The sequence below is a fragment of the Lissotriton helveticus genome, chromosome 5_1 (assembly GCF_964261635.1).
Source record: "Lissotriton helveticus chromosome 5_1, aLisHel1.1, whole genome shotgun sequence".
NCBI lineage: Eukaryota > Metazoa > Chordata > Amphibia > Caudata > Salamandridae > Lissotriton > Lissotriton helveticus.
In genome coordinates, this window is record NC_136065.1 from 2,118,678,737 (window position 1) to 2,118,698,282 (window position 19,546).

The 19,546-nt window shown below is 46.4% G+C and overlaps 1 protein-coding gene across 3 annotated transcripts in view; it reads left to right on the plus strand.

The window, feature by feature from the left end:
• RAPGEF1 (Rap guanine nucleotide exchange factor 1) overlaps nt 1-19,546 on the plus strand; it is a 669,494-nt gene that overhangs the window by 264,701 nt on the left and 385,247 nt on the right. For all 3 annotated transcript variants that reach the window (XM_078646181.1, XM_078646179.1, XM_078646180.1), the window contains exon 4: nt 12,892-13,048. In XM_078646181.1, coding sequence (XP_078502307.1) covers nt 12,892-13,048 — 157 coding nt within the window. The remainder of the gene's footprint in view (nt 1-12,891; nt 13,049-19,546) is intronic.

A 19,546-nucleotide genomic window follows, 5' to 3' on the forward strand; every position in this document is an offset into this window, starting at 1 on the left:
GCCACAGATTGTCCTAACAACGGACGCATCTCTCCAGGGGTGGGGAGCGCATGTGCTACACTACACGGTGCAGGGACTGTGGTCAACCCAGCAACAACGATTGCACATCAACTACCTGGAATTGATGGCAATCTTCATGGCGCTCAAGTCCTTCAAAGTACATTTGTGCAACAAGGTCGTGTTGATCCGGACGGACAACATGACAGCCTTGTACTACATCCAAAAGCAGGGAGGTACTCACTCGCCACAGCTGTCTCATCTAGCTCAGAGCATGTGGAAGTGGGCCATTCAGAGGAACATCTTCCTCATGGCAGAACACCTCCCGGGCAAGGACAATCAGATGGCGGATCTGCTCAGCAGGTACAGCCATCAAATGCACGAGTGGGAGATACATCCATCAGTGCTCCACCCGTACTTCCAGCAGTGGGGTCATCCGGAGATAGACCTATTTCCACAAGGGAAAACGCAAAATGCCAAAGCTTTGCCGCCAGGTTCCCTCACCCGGAATCGCAAGGGAATGCGATATGGATGAACTGGTCAGGCAAATTTGCGTACGCTTTTCCCCCAGCGCCTCTCATTCCGCTGGTGGCAAGAAAGCTAAAGCAACACTCGATGACTCTCATCCTGGTTGCTCCAACATGGGCACGCCAACCATGGTACACCACGTTTCTAGAACTTTCCGTGGTACCGCATCAAAGGCTACATCTCACATCCAGGCTCTTGACGCAGAACCATGGCGACATTCAGCATCCAGATCCGCAACAGCTCAATCTGGCGATCTGGCTCCTGAGGTCTTAGAATTTGGCTACCTCAACCTGCCTCCAGAATGCATGGACATCATTCGGGAGGCAAGAAAGCCCACAACCAGAGCTTGCTATGCGGCGAAATGGAAGCGGTTTGTCATCTACTGTACTGACAACAATATCAACCCGCTAGATGCATCCATTCCTAACATCATCTGCTATTTGTTACATCTTTACAAATGCAATCTGGCGTACGCTTCCATTCGGATACATTTATCCGCCATAGCGGCTTATCTCCAAAATAGGCAGCACCTCTCCGTTTTCAGGGTGCCTGCCATTAAAGCCTTCCTGGAGGGACTGAAGCGAGTCATTCCTCCGAGAACACCACCAGCTCCAGTGTGGAACCTCAATGTGGTCCTCACGAGGCTGATGGGTCCGCCCTTCGAGCCACTGCACTCCTGCGAAATTCAATTTCTTACATGGAAAGTGGCTTTCCTCATTGCTATTACATCGCTTAGGCGCGTTAGTGAGCTGCAGGCGCTCACAATCCAAGAGCCTTTCATCCAGATACATTCAAACAGGGTGGTGCTACGCACTAACCCCAAATTCTCCAGTATTAGGGGTTTCTTTCGTAGATTCACATGCCTGAATCATTCCCCGTCGTCGGAGTGGGAGTCCCACGGTACATAAAAAAGCAATAAAATGCCATTAATATGTAGTAATACCAATAGAAATGAACCAGGAAGTAAAGCAGCCAATGGTACAGTAGGCAAAAAACTTCCACATCTATGACTCTCATAGTCATTATGTATAGTCCAAACTACAGCCAATCAGGCGCCAGCACCCACCAGAATGTTCTCCCCAGAGGCTCAGGCTCTCAGATTTTCTACCGCACGTCGTGTGTAAGGGAGTCTCCCTGAGCTCTGCTCAGTTTCTTACTTCTAACTTCATTTGTTTCTACTTTTAAGGATGTCTTCTAAGAAATCTCTCTTTAGAGCCTGTGCCTGCTGTGGTAAGCTTCGGCTTTTTGAAAAAGATCCACATAAAAAGTGTATCTATTGTCTCTACCCAGATCACCAGGCCTCTGACTGTAAGATCTGCAGAACCATGCCTCAAAAGACTCTCAGGGATAGAGAGGGTCGTTTACTTCTGTGGTTGAAAAGGCTAAAGGATTCTTCTAATCCTGTTTCTGAGGTAGGAAGCGTCACCTCTGGTTCTACTTCAGCCTCCAGGAAGAGGCCTGCGCCTGAGGGAATGTCATCTCCCAAGGCTAAACTGCCTAAAAAACAACCACCTGCTAAGGGACTGGATCAGCCTTCTACTTCTCAGGCTGTCCCCACAACCAAGGGCATGGAAGGAGCTTCTGCTTCCAAAAAGGGGAAAAACCTCAAGTTTCCCCTATCTTCTGAAAGGATTTTACCACAGACTTCGTCTCCAACTCCTGCGATGTCCTCTTCAGCTTCCTCGTCGACGAGAACGACGACTTCAGTGACCTCGACGGTAACATTTTCCTCTCCTAAACCTGGTATGGTTATCTCATCGTCTACGGCGTCTCCAACTATGGTATTTGTATCTGTGAGGCCTGTTTCGTCGACGTCCGTCGTCGACGCCTCGTTGTCGACACCTCTAAAGGCTTTACCGCCGACGAAAAAGGCTCCGTCGACGAGCTCGTCGTCAGGCTCTACGCCGTCGACGAAAATAACACCGTCGACGAAGAGTGACTCGTCGACGAAGACTGTCCCGTCGACGAAGACTGTCCCGTCGACGAAGGGTGTTCCGTCGACGAAGGGTGTTCCGTCGACGCAGAGTGTCCCGTCGACGAAGAGTGTCCCGTCGACGAAGGGTGTCCCGTCGACGAAGGGTGTCCCGTCGACGAAGGGTGTCCCGTCGACGAAGGGTGTCCCGTCGACGAAGGGTGTCCCGTCGACGAAGGGTGTCCCGTCGACGAAGGGTGTCCCGTCGACGAAGGGTGTCCCGTCGACGAAGGGTGTCCCGTCGACGAGAGGTGTTCCTTCGACGACAAAACCATCGGGAGGTAATCCTCCGACGACGCCGCAGTTGTCATCATGCACAGCACTACAAGTGTGGTCTCCGTCGACGGTGTTTTTAACACCACGGCAAGCATCAGAGCAACTGCGCAACACTGCAATGAGGCTTTCACCCCTTTGTATTTCACCTAAAAATGTGTCCTCTGAAGTGCCAGACCAACTTCTGGACTCTGACAGTGAGAATGAGATGGTCCAGAATACTTTTGGGCAAGCTACTAGTCCATCGGAGTTACATATTAAACTTCAAGATGAAGAATATGATGATTCTCACTCTCCTGTTGATGTGTCGATGCCTGTGAGTACCCCTGTTGCTCAAGTTCCTTTGGATTTAATATCCAACTTACAATTTATGCTGGACGATTACTATCGGAGGTTCCCACCATCTGAATCAGCAGGTTCTGGACCGGGAACTCCAACTTCGGAAACGCCTCCACCCGTGCTCCCAACGGTGGGTCCGCCTTCACTTCCTAAGGTGGTGTCACAGTTTCATATCAATCAAACTATTGACCTACCCGCATTCTTCCAAAACCCACAAACTGTAGCTGAGCGAATGCTCCATAACTGGACGTTAGGAGGGCGTTGATGTACTACATTGACAGAACACAACACTTTAGGAAAACACAACAACTTTTTGTTGCCTTCTCAGCACAGCACAAAGGCAACCCCATTTCCAAAGCGGGAATAGCCAGATGGATTGTTAAGTGCATCCAAATCTGTTATCAAAAAGCTAAGCGCACTTTAACAATACCCCCAAGGGCGCACTCCACACGCAAGTTGGGGGCGTCCATGGCTTTCCTGGGGAACATTCCTTTAGAGGACATTTGCAGAGCAGCCACATGGGTCACACCGCACACATTTACCAAACATTACTGTGTGGACGTGCATTCCAAGCAGCAAGCAGCTGTAGGGCAGGCTGTTCTCAAGACACTTTTTCAAGCTTCTGCAGCTGGCACGGGCAACCGCCCTTAATGGAGGGACTGCTATGTATTCTATGCACTAGATATGAATTTAGTAGCCCACATGCCTCGAACTGAATATGCTACTTACCAGTATGCATCTGTTCTTGGCATGTAGGGCTGCTAATATTCATATCGCCCTCCCTCCTCCCCGGTGCCCGTAGCGGCTGCAGACACTATCTTGCATTCATCATTAGCATGGACATCCTTTACACTATTTCACTCCATCTCTGCCACAATGGCTAAAAACAATCTGGGGATGGAGCCGATGCCCATGCGCACTGTAGTCCAGGGGAGGAGCCACCTATCTCGTGATACTTCGAAGACTCTTCCAGGACAACAATGTGCAATCATCCGGACCCAACACTAGGCGGCGATCTCTGCACTAGATATGAATGTTAGCAGCCCTACATGCCAAGAACAGATGCATACTGGTAAGTAGCATATTCATTTTAGTCTTTGGAAACCAACAGGACATCTGGTCAGAGGTCTGATACGCTTTGCCCTTGCCCATGCCCCGAGTCCATTGCATAAAACCTTGGCATCTTAGTTGATGACTCCCTTTCCCTGTGCCCCCAGATTAGTAGAGCGTTGTCCACCTGCTTTTGGATTATTAGGACTCTCAGGAAGATTTCTCAATTTCTTTCCTTTTCATCCTGAAAACAGGCTGTTGTTGCCCTCGTGTTGTCCCGATTGGACTATTGTAATGCTCTCTTCTCGACTACAGAATGGTGCAGAACGCTGCTGCCAGGCTGGTGATGGGCCTTCCCAAATACCGTTCGGTTTTGGCTCTATCAGTAAGCTGCACTGGCTCCCTTCTGGCCAAAGAATCCTGTTTAAATCCCTTTGCCTCACTCATAAGGCTTTCTATAATATTGGGTCGGTAGGCATTGAAAGGCTCTTTTGAAGATATGGTCCTATCAAGCAATTAAGATCTGCCAGGAGCAATCTGCTGGTAGTCCCAAGGTTTAGGAAAGTGAGATAGAGGGGGTAGAGCCTTTTCTTCTGCTGCGGCCAAACTCTGGAATTCCCTTCTCTCCTCAATCTCTGGACTGGAGTCTCATTCTTTCCTCCTTTTCACCCATTCATCACTGTGAGCCTTACACATTATCTTCTGTTGGCCCCGTTCCGCAGTGCCTTGACGCCTCTTGGCAAAGTTTGTGCTTTATAAGGCTAATAGTCATTTCTTCCTTACTTCATTCAGGATGGGAGCTGGGATGCGGATCCTCTTGAGCTGCCACTATGCATTTCCAGTGGTGTGCATGACCGGTTTCTGCTCAAGTCCTTGGGGTGCAGGATGGGAGCTGGGGTGCAGGTCCTGTTGAGGTCCCACTGTGCGTTTCCAGTGGTGTGTGTAGGAGAGTAGGGTCTGCAATCCTATGATCACCCAGATTTTTGCTTTTTGCTTCACTGGTTTACGACTTTCCCTGGCTGTGGGCCTGCTAATCAGACCCACAGCCTAGCTGTTCTCTCTATCCAAATTGTACTCAGGTACTGAATTGGCACTGGTCCCTCTCCAAGTCCCTGTACCCAGGGCTGAGGTGCACCCAGAAGTCTCCCAGGGGCTGAAGCATGTATTGTGCCACCCCTGGATTGACTAACTAAACTGACACAACTGGCTGCACGACAGCTGGGGCAAGGTGGTGTACTCACCCTTTGCTTTAGATATAGTATACCTATATCTAACCCTAAAATGGACACACAGATCTCCTATCAGTCACTCCTATGGCAGGCCTTAACAATCCTGAAGGCAGAGTGCTTGGAATCGTGTGAGATGGTGCTCTGGCATGAGCTGAGCCTGTCTGCGGCTTTCGGGATCTATCCCTTAGCCGTTTCCATGATATCGCATACCATATACTCTTAAGTGCATTATAATCCTCGCGGTTAAATGCCAACTCTGGTATCGCTTTATCAAAACATGTCGAGTAAGGTGTCATACGAATTGGAATACTAACCCCTCGCCAATTCTGGCGACGGGGTTAGCATTCCACCCTTCTAGAGGGACACGACATGTATGTAACCCCTAACCCCGGTTAAAGTCAAACAGAGCCTCAGCTCCACAAAATGGATGCTGCCACCGAGACACAAGTCTGCCCTCCTGCTGCTGGGAGTCCTCCCAGAGCAGGAGATAAGGACAAAGGGTTTCCTGCCAGGGGCGGTGCCAGCACCGTCCCAGACAGGATTTTGTGTATTGTAGGTAGGCAGGGCTACAGAGGAAGGTGACTGCACGTGGCACCCCGGTGCTCACTGTGCATAGGCTGGCTTGAACCAGTTCCAGGGACACTCCAGACCCTGTGCTGGGGAAAAGCCCGCCAAGGAAGTGGGTGTAACCACCCCCTCCTGGTCCCACCCATAGGGCAGGACCTAGTCGCGTGCCAGCCCCCTTTTCCCAGGTAAAGGTAGAGACTGGCCCCCTTCCAAAACAGATCATCTTTGAATCCTGAAACTACTTTCTACGAAAGGAACTCAAGACTTCTTCCTAAGATTTCTCCCTTGTGGCTAAGGAGTAGTCACCCTGCATCCGCAGGCACCATCTTAAGAACACTGCGGTCAGCTGCAAGTCCTTCCTCCGGAATCCGACTGACCAGCTCGACGAGAACCGGCTTCCCTGGCACCTCTGACCTCTACCCACCTCTACAGCCCAGCTGAGAACCGTGGGTGCGACGAGACCTCGAGGGACCGGTCATCTGCAAGACTGCACGACTTCTGCACAGCAAGCCCGCCGAGTAATTTCCTGGTGAGTGCTTTGGGGTCCGAGAAGCCCCGACCCTGAGCAGCTCCAGCACCGAAGTGCAGCCTCCCAGCATCTCCACGATCTGCGTGGGGCCCTTCTGCTTTTTGCTGCTCACCGCGTTGTTTGGCTACTAGCCCGCTGGCTTGTGGCCTTCTGAACGACGCCCGACGACATTTCTGCTGCTGGTCTGGTTGCTCCAGACTGGCCCTTGCTCCCTTCCTGAAGAGGTGCACCCCGGACCCTCCTGGTCCACTCAAGACGCCATTTTGAGTCCACCGCGTGGGCTTGAATTAGCCAAGGCTTGTTGCCCAATCCTGGGTAACTTCGACGCCGACAGCTTCATCCATCGTGGGACAGCTCGCCTCTCCATCCTGGTCGCCGACAACGCCTCCTGGTCCGTGAGATCTGCAGAGCCAGCGTCGCCCACCCACCTAGTCGAGGTGACTGCCAACCGGTGCCCTCCTGGTGCCCACTGACTACTGGCTAGTAGTCCCGAACTTGGTCCCCTCTGCTTTCAGGTGTCATCCATCTTCGATCCAGGCTTGGATCACTCGAACAATCTTCACTGGTCGCCTGCCAGCAACTCCTTTCTTCCAGGCTCCTGGTCCGGCAACGAGGATTCCCAACGTCTTTTGAGACCTATGCAGCTGCAGCCCCTGGGCTAGGTAACTTCGGCATTTCGGTGCCCCAGCATAGCCTCACTATCCAAGGGTCAGGATCCACTGTCGTTTTCTCCCTACCAGGTCGGGTTCGCCCGTGAACACTAACTTTAGCGTTACTAGCTTCCATAGACTTTGTCCCGCATCCCGCGTGAGAGTGCACACTCTGCACCCGAGTCCCCTAGGTCTCCTAGAAGTAATCTAACGATTCCCTAGTCCAGTCCTAGCGATTCCAAAGCCTATTAGTACTGTACTTACCTGCTAGTAATTTCGCATTCCACTTTTAAAGTATATGGTTTTTCGTGCCCCTCGGGCATTTGTGTATACTGTGCTAACTTAAGTATTTTCGTAAGAGTTTTGTTGTGTGCCTAGCACCCTGTCCTCATAAAGAGTACATGGTTGTTGTGATTCTAATAAATACACTGTTTATTTTCATAACACTTGTGTGGTGTCCTTTCACTGGGTGTTCAAGGGGTAATGTGATGGTAAAACAGCTGGCTTAACACGCCCTCTAGAGTCTTAGCCTTAGACTGCTCGTATCCATGCTACTAGGATAGCTGGTCTATAAGGTTGACTTACAACCAATCATCAATAAGGGTTGTTTGGACTGATATATAGTGATCACTAGAATAGTGAGCACTGCACATCAGGCCAACTTCTCACAGTGTGCATGACCGGTTTCTGCTCAATTCCTTGGGGTGCAGGATGGGAGCTGGGATGTGGGTCCTCTTGAGGTTCCACTGTGCGCGGTTCCAGTGGTGTGCATGACCTGATTCTCCTCAAGTCCTTAGGGTGCAGGATGGGAGCTGGGATGCGGATCCTGTTGAGCTGCCACTCTGCGCTTCCAGTGGTGTGCATGACCGGTTTCTGCTCATGTCCTCAGGGTGCAGGATGGGAGCTCGGATGCAGGTCCTGTTGAGATCCCACTGTGCGTTTCCGGTGGTGTGCATGACCTGATTCTCCTCAAGTCCTTAGTGTGCAGGATGGGAGCTGGGATGCGGATCCTGTTGAGCTGCCACTCTGCGCTTCCAGTGGTGTGCATAACCGGTTTCTGCTCATGTCCTCAGGGTGCAGGATGGGAGCTCGGGTGCAGGTCCTGTTGAGATCCCACTGTGCGTTTCCGGTGGTGTGCATAACCTGATTCTCCTCAAGTCCTTAGGGTGCAGGATGGGAGCTGGGATGTGGGTCCTCTTGAGGTTCCACTCTGCGCTTCCAGTGGTGTGCAGAACCTGTTGAGGTTCTGCTGAAGTCCGTGGGGTACAAAGTGCTTGTGAGTCGGGTGCAAGGGCGCGGAAGGAATGCAGAGTCTTCTAGCTGGTCTACCAGCTGTAGGCTGAAGCCACTGCCCATGCTCTGCTAGTAAAGGATGAATAGAAAGCAACGGAGGGCAGAAAAAAGTGTTGGTCTTTGTGATCATGTATCACCAGATATCTTCCTCCTGTTGGAAATCCTCTTCTCGAAGGCTGTACTTCTGAAGCTGCGCTGGTTTCTCAGTCTTGTACTGGTAGTCCTTCCTTCCCTTGGCAGCGTCAGGCTAGAATACACCATCCATCTCTTCCACCTTCGATTTGAGCAAGGAGTTGCAGGGTCTATTCCCAGATTGTGTGTTTCTTCCCCTACGTGTCAGCACCATTGAGGGAACAAAGGCTTTGGTTTGTGACGTGCTTTGTTAATCAGGCATTCTGCAGCATGGCACATTGTATACCTATCTTTGTTACAAAACGTAAATATTTTCTGGCCTAATGTGACATCTAGCCATATTACATCCAATCATCATTGGCATGTACCATTCTTTAATGCTGGTGCTTGGCACAAAGCCAGAGTAGAGTTGCTTCACTTTGGTATGGTCTGACGGTTGTTGTTAACTAGAGGGCTTTGGACAGATCATTTCCAGAGCAGAAACTTTAGTGAATCGCAGAAGTCTGCAATATAACCGAACGCTGTGCAGTTTTAAATACTGCAGCTGTTTAGTGGAGATATATATAGGGCCACTAGAAATATGCAAAAGTGCGGCTGGGCATTTTTCTGCATAATTACAAATTTGACCCATTTGCCACATAATTCACCACCTGCTACATAATCTGCTGATTTTAAATAAAACATGTTGCCGCGTAGTGGAAAACCATTTTCAAAGCTGGACTGATCTCCATTCTGTAGCTTATTGCTATTTTTGATTGTTAAACTGGACCTAATGGGGTGCAACCAATGCCCAGACTCTGTTAACGAGTGTAAAAATGATAAAATAACGACCTAATACTATCAGAAAATACGCAGCATTACACCGCATAATTTGACATTTCTTGCTGCATAATTTGCTCAAAGCTGCCACATAACTTGGCCCTCCCCTGACGTATAATTCCAGTGGCCCTGTATATACACTTCACAGCCTTTTACAAAATGCATGTGGAAGAAGGGCGATGGCATCACTACCTTGAGTACAATGTCCGTCGGAAGGCCATTTTGTCTACTTGGTCCTGCAGGATTTCCTGCCCTTAAGTCCACTCCTCCCACCTTTCATCTTTTGGGAGGTACTGCCTTGATATCTATTCAAAAAGTGAGGAATATACAGTTAGAATTATGCGTCAGAAGGACAAGCTACTGGGAACTCTGTGGTGGAAACTCTAAGCGCTGCTTGCTCGCTTACCCACCTTCGTCCCTATTCTGTGAAGTGAGCTTCTAGGTATCAATAAGGAATAATACAAAAAGGGTCGAGGCAGATGAACTGCACCTATTAATATGAGTGGCTAAACAGTCTTGTGATGGTGCTCAAGAATGTAAAAATGTAAATGTAAATGTAGTGTACTTTGTAAAGCGCACAGCTGCCCCAACGGGGCGTCCCGGCACTGTATAATGCTGTGGAACCCTTCCTGGCTCTCCCTGTGAGATGCCCCTCCTGGGCACCCCCAAGGTGAAGCTAGGCATCCCAGTGTTGTAGGGGCCGTTGTGGAGATTAAGCAAGCTATTGCCCAGAGTTGCAGCGTGGGACCCATGATTAGAGTAGGCGTCGAGGCGAGAATTATCGAGTCCGCGGACATTGATCCCAAGACCCTGCCGCTTCGGGACTTGAACCCTGGTCCCGGCCCGATCTCTGCTTCAGAGTCTGCCGCTCTAACCAGTGAGCCACACTTCTCCAGAAACCAGGGAGTACAACCCTATTCACTCCCTATTGAGCACAAGCCCAAAAACACAAAGGAAAATCATTTGGAATCCGCACCCATCAAAGAAATATCATATAAATCTTTTTATAGTTAATAAGTGCAAAGAGAGAATAGTGTAATGCGCAGGTCCGGACTCCACAGATGAACAGAATACATTCTTTATTACTTTGATCCAAACAATAAAATCCAAAAGTGATTTTCTTTTAGCCAACGCGTTTGTCTCGTGATCGAGACTTCTTCAGGGCTCAATAAGGGTGGGTTACCACTTTGACCGCGTATGTTATTCTCTGTTTCTGACCACCATGCCTTACAACATTTATATAAGTATAGCTTGAAAATGACAGATTACAAAGAATATAACTTGATGTTTCATAATATGTGTAACTTTTTTCAATTGATTGAATTCTGACCCTTATTGAGCCCTGAAGAAGTCTCGATCATGAGATATTAATGGGGTTCCAAGTTGTATTCTGCATACTGTCCTAGTTTTTAATCTATTACTGACGCTCCTTCCCAAAGGTGAACAATTCCTTCTTGTAAACTGACATTGAAGTGCAGGGGTGGCATCTGTATACAGCTCCACACTGTCACTTCTGGTGGTGAGACAAAGCTGAAGTTTAGTGCTGGCACCCGGAAGTCACACCGGAGCAACTTCTAAAAAAAAATAAGTTCCAGGTCCAGTCTCATGCCTGGCGGAATTCAGAAGAAATCTTCCATTGGCGTATCCACCAAAAAGTGTTACCAAAGGCAAGGAACACTTGTTGGTGTATTCAGTAACAATACATTCTGCCAACCTGGGGCTTGGAATGCTCTTGTGACAATTTTGTGTCTGGGGAAAGTTTGGACTGTTGATGACTTTACTAGTCCCATATTTGTGTAATAAGAGTTTCCATTTCTGTTAAATTGATTTGATTTGTCAATTTGTAAAGCGCGCGATTGCCCGTAGGCGTCTTGGCGCTAAGATAAATCCATTCCATCTCTGCATCAATGATTGATGTTTATTCAGAAAATAGACATGTTTTTACTTCCTTTCTGAAGGTTTCCAAAGATGGGCAGGTTTTTATGACAAAAGGCAGTTGATTCCATGAACGTGCTGCATGTAACAGGAAACTTCTCCCTCCCCAGTTGGCTCTTTTGAATCTGGGAACAGCAATTAGTTTCATCTGGCCTGATCTCAGGGGTCTCATGGGTTCATACTGTTTCAAATGGTACCTCAGAAATTGTGATCCTTTTCCCTGTAATGCCTTATAGGCTAGACAGAGTGATTTGAATTTTACCCTCTTTTCAATTGGTAGCCAATGCAGAGTTTTCAGTCTGTGTCTTATTGGCTCAAACCTAGGTATGTCTAGAACCAGTCTAGCTGCTGCATTTTGCAGGCGTTGTAATTGATCTATGATCTTTCTCCTGGCTCCTGCATATAGACCATTTCCATAGTCCAATCTTGCTAATGCTAATGCTGTTACTACTCTTTTGCGAGAGTCCTGTGGTAGATATGGAAATAGTTTTTTTATCATTTTTAAAATGTACCAGAGTGTTGATGACAGCTTATTGGCTTGAGCTTCAAATGATAAATTCATATCAAGGGTGAAACCCAGATTCTTCACTTTTTCTGATGATCCAGGACATCTGCCCATGTCCTTGGGCCACCAGTCGGGGGACCAGATGTTTGTGTCACCCCCTAATATCATCACTTCACTCTTGTCTCCATTGAGCTTCAGGCAATTCCTTTCCATCCATTGGCTGACCTGTATCATACAATGTTGGAATTTTTCCGCTGTTTCCTCTATATCCTTGTTGATGGTCACTACAATTTGAGTGTCATCAGCATATGATATTGCGGTAAAACCACATTTTCTTATTATCTCTGCAAGTGGGGCAACGTATAAGTTAAAAAGGGTGGGACTTAATGATGATCCCTGCGGGACCCCGCATGGTAGATTAAAATCTTTAGATTTTGCTCCTCCTACTTCTACTGCAAAGGTTCTGTTGGCAAGATAGGATTTAATGAGGGTACATGCTGTGTCATGTAATTCTGCTGTTTTTAATCGGTTTAAAAGAATTTCATGAATGACCGTATCGAAGGCCGCCGATAAGTCAAGTAATATCAAGACTGCCTTCGCTCCGTTGTCCATCACTTTCCGGAGTTCTTCTACTGCTGTAATTAAAGCAGTTTCTGTTCCGTGTGCTTCACGGAAACCAAACTGAGAGTCATCCAGCCAGTTGCCGTCTATCAGATAGTGGGATAGCTGTTTGTTTAGAAGTTTCTCCAATATTTTGGCGGCGAAAGGAATTCTGGCTATAGGTCTATAATTGCTTGGTTCGTCTCTGTCAAGATTGGATTTTTTTAGTAATGGTCTAATGGAGATCTTTTTCCAATCATCTGGAAAGGTGTTGGTATTGATTATTTGATCAAATTAAAAACAGTACCATTTATGGAAATTGTCTTGTGGTTCTGTCCTTGGACATAGTTCAGTCACTTGGCATGGGTAGTTATGAGTTGAGGTGTGATTGCGGCTGATAGAGCCCTACGGATAACAGGTGACGGCCAACACCTATTCTAATTGCTTGACCCTTTGTCTTCTTTCATCCACAGCTCAGCTGTATCCTCCTGCTACAGTCGTGTGTACCAGAGCCTTGCCAATCTCATTCGATGGTCGGATCAGGTGATGCTGGAGGGCGTAAACTCTGAAGATAAGGAAGTGGTCAGCACGGTCCGAGAAGTCATAAAGGCGGTCTTGGATGGAGTCAAGGTATGTTGCTGAGATGATGCCTTTTTGTTTAATCGCTATGAAAGAGCCCTTTCCCTACATCCGACTTGGGACCCAAAATAAATTAGCACTAGCAAAGCCAGTCGACCTGGCCTTGGCTGCCAGCCGTTTGGGTTTATCAGTGCTTGCGTTGTTGTGGATGATGCTAGGCTTGACAGTGTTAAAAAAAAAAAGTGAAAGCAAAAATAAGTGTTTTTGTATTAAAAATACACATATTGCCATAGTAGACCTTGACACCGAGGGGAACTACTTTGTGTGGGCATATATGCCTTGTGAAAGAGCAAAATGCCATCACACAGTTGTTGGCTGAAGTGGACTGATCCATTGCCACATGCTGTGGCGGGTGGAATTAAAGCATGAAGAACACAACAATAGCATTGGATGAAGAGGGTTGGTTGAAAGGCCCTATAAGTAATCAAGTGTATATGTATTCATCTAAATATATACATATACGAGTGTGTGTGTTTGTTTGTGTGTGTGTGTGTGTGTGTGTGTGTGTGTATATATATATGTGTATATATATATATATATATATATATATATATCAACGAAAACTCCTTACAAAGCACAGGAGACAGACCACAGGACCAGGACAGATGCTGAAATCTTCTTTATTTTTTGCTCATCACCGTGAGAGAGTGCTTAACGCGTTTCGGGCTCCCTGAGCCCTTGTTCACATCATATATATATATATATAATTTTTACAAGGTCTTGCTTACTGCGTCACTAAAGCACGGACTCGGAGTGGGCGTCACTGGCGCACGGACTCTGGAGTGGGCGTCACTGGCGCACGGACTCGGGAGTGGGCGTCACTGGCGCACGGACTCGGGAGTGGGCGTCACTGGCGCACGGACCCGGGAGTGGGCGTCAATGGCGCACGGACCCGGGAGTGGGCGTCACTGGCGCACGGACCCGGGAGTGGGCGTCACTGGCGCACGGACCCGGGAGTGGGCGTCACTGGCGCACGGACCCGGGAGTGGGCATCACTGGCGCACGGACTCGGGAGTGGGCGTCACTGGCGCACAGACTCAGGAGTGGGCGTCACTGGCGCACGGACTCGGGAGTGGGCGTCACTGAAGCACGGACTCGGGAGTGGGCGTCACTGAACCATGAACTAGATTGAGGATAGAACCATGTCCTGTGCACACGTTATTATGGATATTGGTTTTAGTGTAAAAAACACCCATCAAAGTATTTTCAGTTCAGAAATATGAAGGTCGACATTAGAAGTATCTTTACGAAGATTTTTTGTACCAAGTATTTTTGGTCAATACAAATGGAAAAGAAAACCAGCCGACACGTGTTTCGTCACAAGAAAGTAATCTTGTGACTCTTCAGGGCTGGGAAGGACACAAAGCATAAGGTATATTACAAAATGAAGAAAAAAAATATTTGGAGGCATACATAAGGAAACAAAAGTGAGGTGAGCACTCTGGAAACACCTCTATTCTCGTGGACTCCCTATAGGAGCGGTGCAGAAAGTACAAAAACCGTGACTTAACTGCACACAAAAGAGAAGGGTTTTGGGATTTTTAAAGTATATGCTTGAAATGTCTCAGGAGGAAGACAAATACCATGAGAAAACAAAAAATCAACATCTCAGCTTGCCTAATTCGATCGGTCCAACAGTTAGGGATATATTGGAAAAACATATATCCCAACAAAGTGGTGTTAGGTGTGAATGGTGAGTGAGTGTTATCAAATGTGACTTCAAGTGTGTATTAATGATATTAACACAATGCCAAGATAATTCAATTTATATAAACAGTAAGTACGGAATGAGAACAAAGAAAACCCAATTATTAACCAAAACTCATGTCGTATTGAAATATATAGCCGGCCCAGATAACTTGAATAAATACAAATTAAGGTAGGCATTTGCACAGGATTAACAACACAAAAAATGCAGTGTTGATGTACTAGAATCAATGAGCTTAAGAGGCTATCCATGCTGTCGTAGCGAGAGCAAGAATGAATAGAAAAATAAAGAAACTACCTGTATTGAGGGACAGTGTGTAGTGCGGTAGTCTAAGGGAAAAGTGTGCAAAAAGCGTTTAATGAGAGAAAAGGCACTCCGAAATTGGATCTGATAACAAAATAATAATGCGAATGAGGAACAGGCAAACGCACTCACTGCAATACAGGTGATACTACCAACCCGGTAATTAATACGGGTATATCAAATTAAATGGCAGGTTCCTCAAAAGAAAGGGTAGAACGGGAAGGCAAAATGTCGCCTTTTCCCTGTGTTTTCGCGGTAAAAGAAAACACCAACAAAAGGATGTGTATGTCTCTGTGGTGGGGAGATCTGTATTCGAAACTCTACAGCATGGGGGTACAGAAACTAGAAAAGTGAAATACAAAAATGAGCTCTGTAAGTGGTGAATATGAGGCACAGGAATAGAATCTAATTCAGAATGAGACGCTTCACAAATCTAGGCAAAATCCAATCAGTGGACAGGTGGTATCAGGAACCCAGAAAGTATTGTAGTTCATGGTCGATGTTCAGACCGTGTTTGACTGAATGTAGACGCATTATCCAAGTTACCTCAAGCCGTCTCAGTCTGTTCGCGATTGCCACCCCTAATGCTTGGTTCTGTTACGTCTATGTCAAAGAATGCCAGTCTTTTGTGAGGTCCTTGCGTTGCACAGGATGCTACATGGAAAGCCATCGGGTATCTGGAATCTCCATTGTGCATTTCCCTGACATGTTCCGTAATTCTTTCCTTCAAGGTGCTTATGGTGCTCCCAACATACTGTTTCTTGCATGTGCATTCAAGAATGTATACAACATATTTGGTGCTGCAGTTGATGTTGCGATTAATGTTGTATTTGTGTTTGTTGAACCCTGAGAAATCCTTGGTGCCATTTACAGCCCATTTGCAAACTCCACAGCAGCCACATTTGAAAAAACCTTTCATGTGTGGAGTGAGCCAGGAAGAGATGGCAGCCGTACGTGGAACGGTGGGACTCAGTCTGTTTCTTAATGTTCTGCCGTGTCTGAATGTGATCTGGGGTCTTGTCGTTATGCATTCGCCTAGTGTTTTATCAGCTATTAGGGTTTCCCAGTGTTTATTGAAATGTTTCTTATTACCACGCTCACATCGTTGTAATCCGTGATGAGTCTCACTGGTTGCTTTGGAGATATGATGTGCCTCTTGGCTTGGAGAGTTGTGTTTCTTTCAGTCTTCCCAATTCTTCTTGCTGCTTTGTTTATGGTTGGTTGTTTGTAGCCCCTTTTGGCAAATCTGTTTTTCATATTGGTTAAGCATTACTCGAATTCAGTGTCTTCGCTACAATTCCTTCTGGCTCTTGTGAATTCCCCATAGGGGATGGCCTGTATTTGGCGTTAGGGATGCGAACTTCCAGCATGCAGGATGGAGTTACACTTGGTCTCTTTACGGTAGAGTTTGCTCTGGAGTGTGTTCTTTTACGTACAGTTCAACATCCAGGAAGGTTACACTGCTAGGGCTGGAGTGACAAGTGAACCTCATTTCCATGTCGTTTGAATTCTGGTGTTCACAGAACGACTCGAGTTTTTCTTGTGCTCCGGACCAAAGTAGGAGACAGTCATTAATGTACCGTACTCTGTATAGGATGCAATCTGTCCATGGTGCTCCCTTCTTCCCCCATATCCATTCAGATTCAAGAGAGCCCATTTATAGGTTAGCAAAAGAGGGTGAGAACCTTGAGCCCATTGTTACACCTTTGATTTGTCTGTACCGTTGTCGGTTGTACATGAAGCAATTGTTGTTGAGTATGATCTCCATCATTGATACAATCATATTGGTGTGTTGCCAAATGAGTGACTACTTTAAGACCTAAGTCAGGTTTGATGGAGGTCTTAAGTGATACCACGTCTAGTGTGGCCATGATCACGTCAGGTTGCCATTGAACACCTGCTAAAACACCCAGGATTTGCTTAGTATATGAAGGAAGGTAAATTCTTGACCATCGGGTTAAGAAACAGGTCTACATACTGTGCTAGTTTCTCAGTGGGACCCCCTATACCAGATATTATGGGTCTCCCTGGTGGAAAGGAGGCCTGTTTATGTATTTTGGGCAGTGTGTACATCCAAGGGAAAGTCGGTCTCACAACTTTCATGTACAATACTTCATCTTCATTAATGAGACCGTGGGTGTGCCAGTTGGAATTATTGTTAATCAGAAAAGACAAAGGGCCTGTGGGATTGCTGCTCGGGAGTTCATAACATGAACTGTCTTGCAATTGGGTCAATATCTCCTGGTGATAGTCGGTGCTATTCATACTTATCACGTGGCCCCCCTTGTCCGCCTCTTATGATAATGTTCTGCTCAGTGCTCAATGTTCTTAGGGCCAGTCTTTCACCTCTAGTCAGATTGTCCTTAGTGCTGTGTTTCACTGTGCGAGTTCTATTTTCATATCTATCTATGTCTTCTAACACAAGGTTGTGGCAAAACATCGATGGAATGGACTTGCCCCCAGGTAGTTTGGATTTGGTTTTGAGGCCACTAGAGATGGTGGAGTTAGCATCAATCTCTAGGTCTTGTAGAAGATGATCTAAACTGAGTGGTGGATCATCTGTATCAGTAATGGAAAGTAATAGGTGTGTGGTCTGAATGAACTAGATTGAGCTTCTCTGGAGAAAATAGACTTCACTGAAGCATGGCTCTGGTGTGAGATTCATTAGAGAAAGGATTTCGGAATGATGAGTGATATATATATATCTTCCAAAGAAAGAACACTGGAACGCCACTAGTCGGCACATAGACTAACTAGACCGAAGTAGGTAATCATAAGCTAACAAATATTCAGGAGTGGTTTTTATGGGAACAGAGCCACAAGAATACTTGGGGCCCAAACTCAGTTGTTTGCCCAGATAGGACGGAGGCTAAACAAAAAGCACAAGAGTTCCAGATGATTTTGGAAACTCTTCCTGTCCTCTCATATTCCCAACGTATCTCACTTTGGTGAAGACATCCATGTGGAGGAATTGAATATATATCTTTGTACTGTATCAATAAAACTACAATTCTTACTGTGTTCTGTCAGTGTGTGGAAGGAAGCACCCAGGAATGTTTGGCTACACTTGAACTCTTTCCCCTAATGGGACAGGAGCTAAAAAAACAAGCATTTGCAATGCAATAGGTCTCGCAGCATTAAAGTTTGAGTTATTGGCATTGTATATGACAATGTGTTGCATTACATTTTTAGCAAAGTCTGTATTGGTGTATAAAGATGATTTGCAAGATGATAGCTGCTGCAAAATATTAAGCAATGTTGGAAATATTATATTATAATAATATTGTAAGTTACTGTTGTACTTATAAGCATTTTGGTAGCGCATAGTGATGTTGTGCTGCCCCTGAGTGATGCTGTGGTGGTGCGCTGAGTGATGCTGTGGTGGTGCGTAGTGATGCTCTGGTAGGGCACCTGATGCGTCTATTTCCTTTTGTTTTGAAAATAATAAAAAGAATTATAAAAAAAAAAAAATACACAGGATAGGCACTTGGCGCGCATTTGTAGTGCCTCATGTAATTGTACCAGCCTGCATGGGTAAAGGTTTACTTCCAGGAAGCTTTGTTTAATGTCCTTTAGTTCAGAGGTCTTGGACATGCAGCAAGGATAGTTGTGTTAGTGCCACGTCAGCCAACACAACATCTATATGTGCATACTACCCACAATATGGCCCAAAAATATACACCAACATTACCCTGGAGTTATAGTGAATTAATATTAATTTATTGCGATAGGCTGCTCTAAGTGTGCTGTAATAATGAAACTTCAAGCTTCCCCTACCAATTGAATACAAATATGATACTGCATAGATTAGGAGAGTCCGGGCCTCTGGTATATAGTTACAACCCAGATCTAGCACTGGTATATTGTGCATTGTTCAATGGTGCATGCAAACTTCAGCACTGCAATTCAATAAAACAGTTACATTTGCGAAGTAGCCTCTTCGTCGCTGCCTGATGACCTCACAGTGTGCTCTCCTGACTTGCAGTTTTAGAGCAGACATGAGGACACGGTGTTAAAAGTCGAGCAGGCTACGGGTGTTTAACGAGTTTAAGCTATTGGCATTGTAATTAACAATGCCTTTTATTTATGTTTTAAAAAACAAAAATAATACGCATTGTCAATTAAAGTGCCAATAGCTTAAAATGTACAAAAGACTTCACAAACAATATGCAGGCGAAACATGAAAACCAAAGTCTCATAAAAACACTGCATTTGTCAGACCCTCCAGGATATTGAGGCACAGATTAGCAAATATAGCTGCGCACAAATGACAATTTAGTGGCATAAAACTCAAAGTGTAGCAGCATTTTAGCAGCAATATATTTTTCTACAGTTCTTCTTTTGCCATGGTTACTGGTGTGCCCTGGCTGGACCACAATTAAGGGGCAGCAGAAATATTTGCAGGACAGATAATTCATCAATCAGAAGGGCAGTCTTATACAGTCAGTAATCTCAAGGTGTCACCACAGGACCTACAG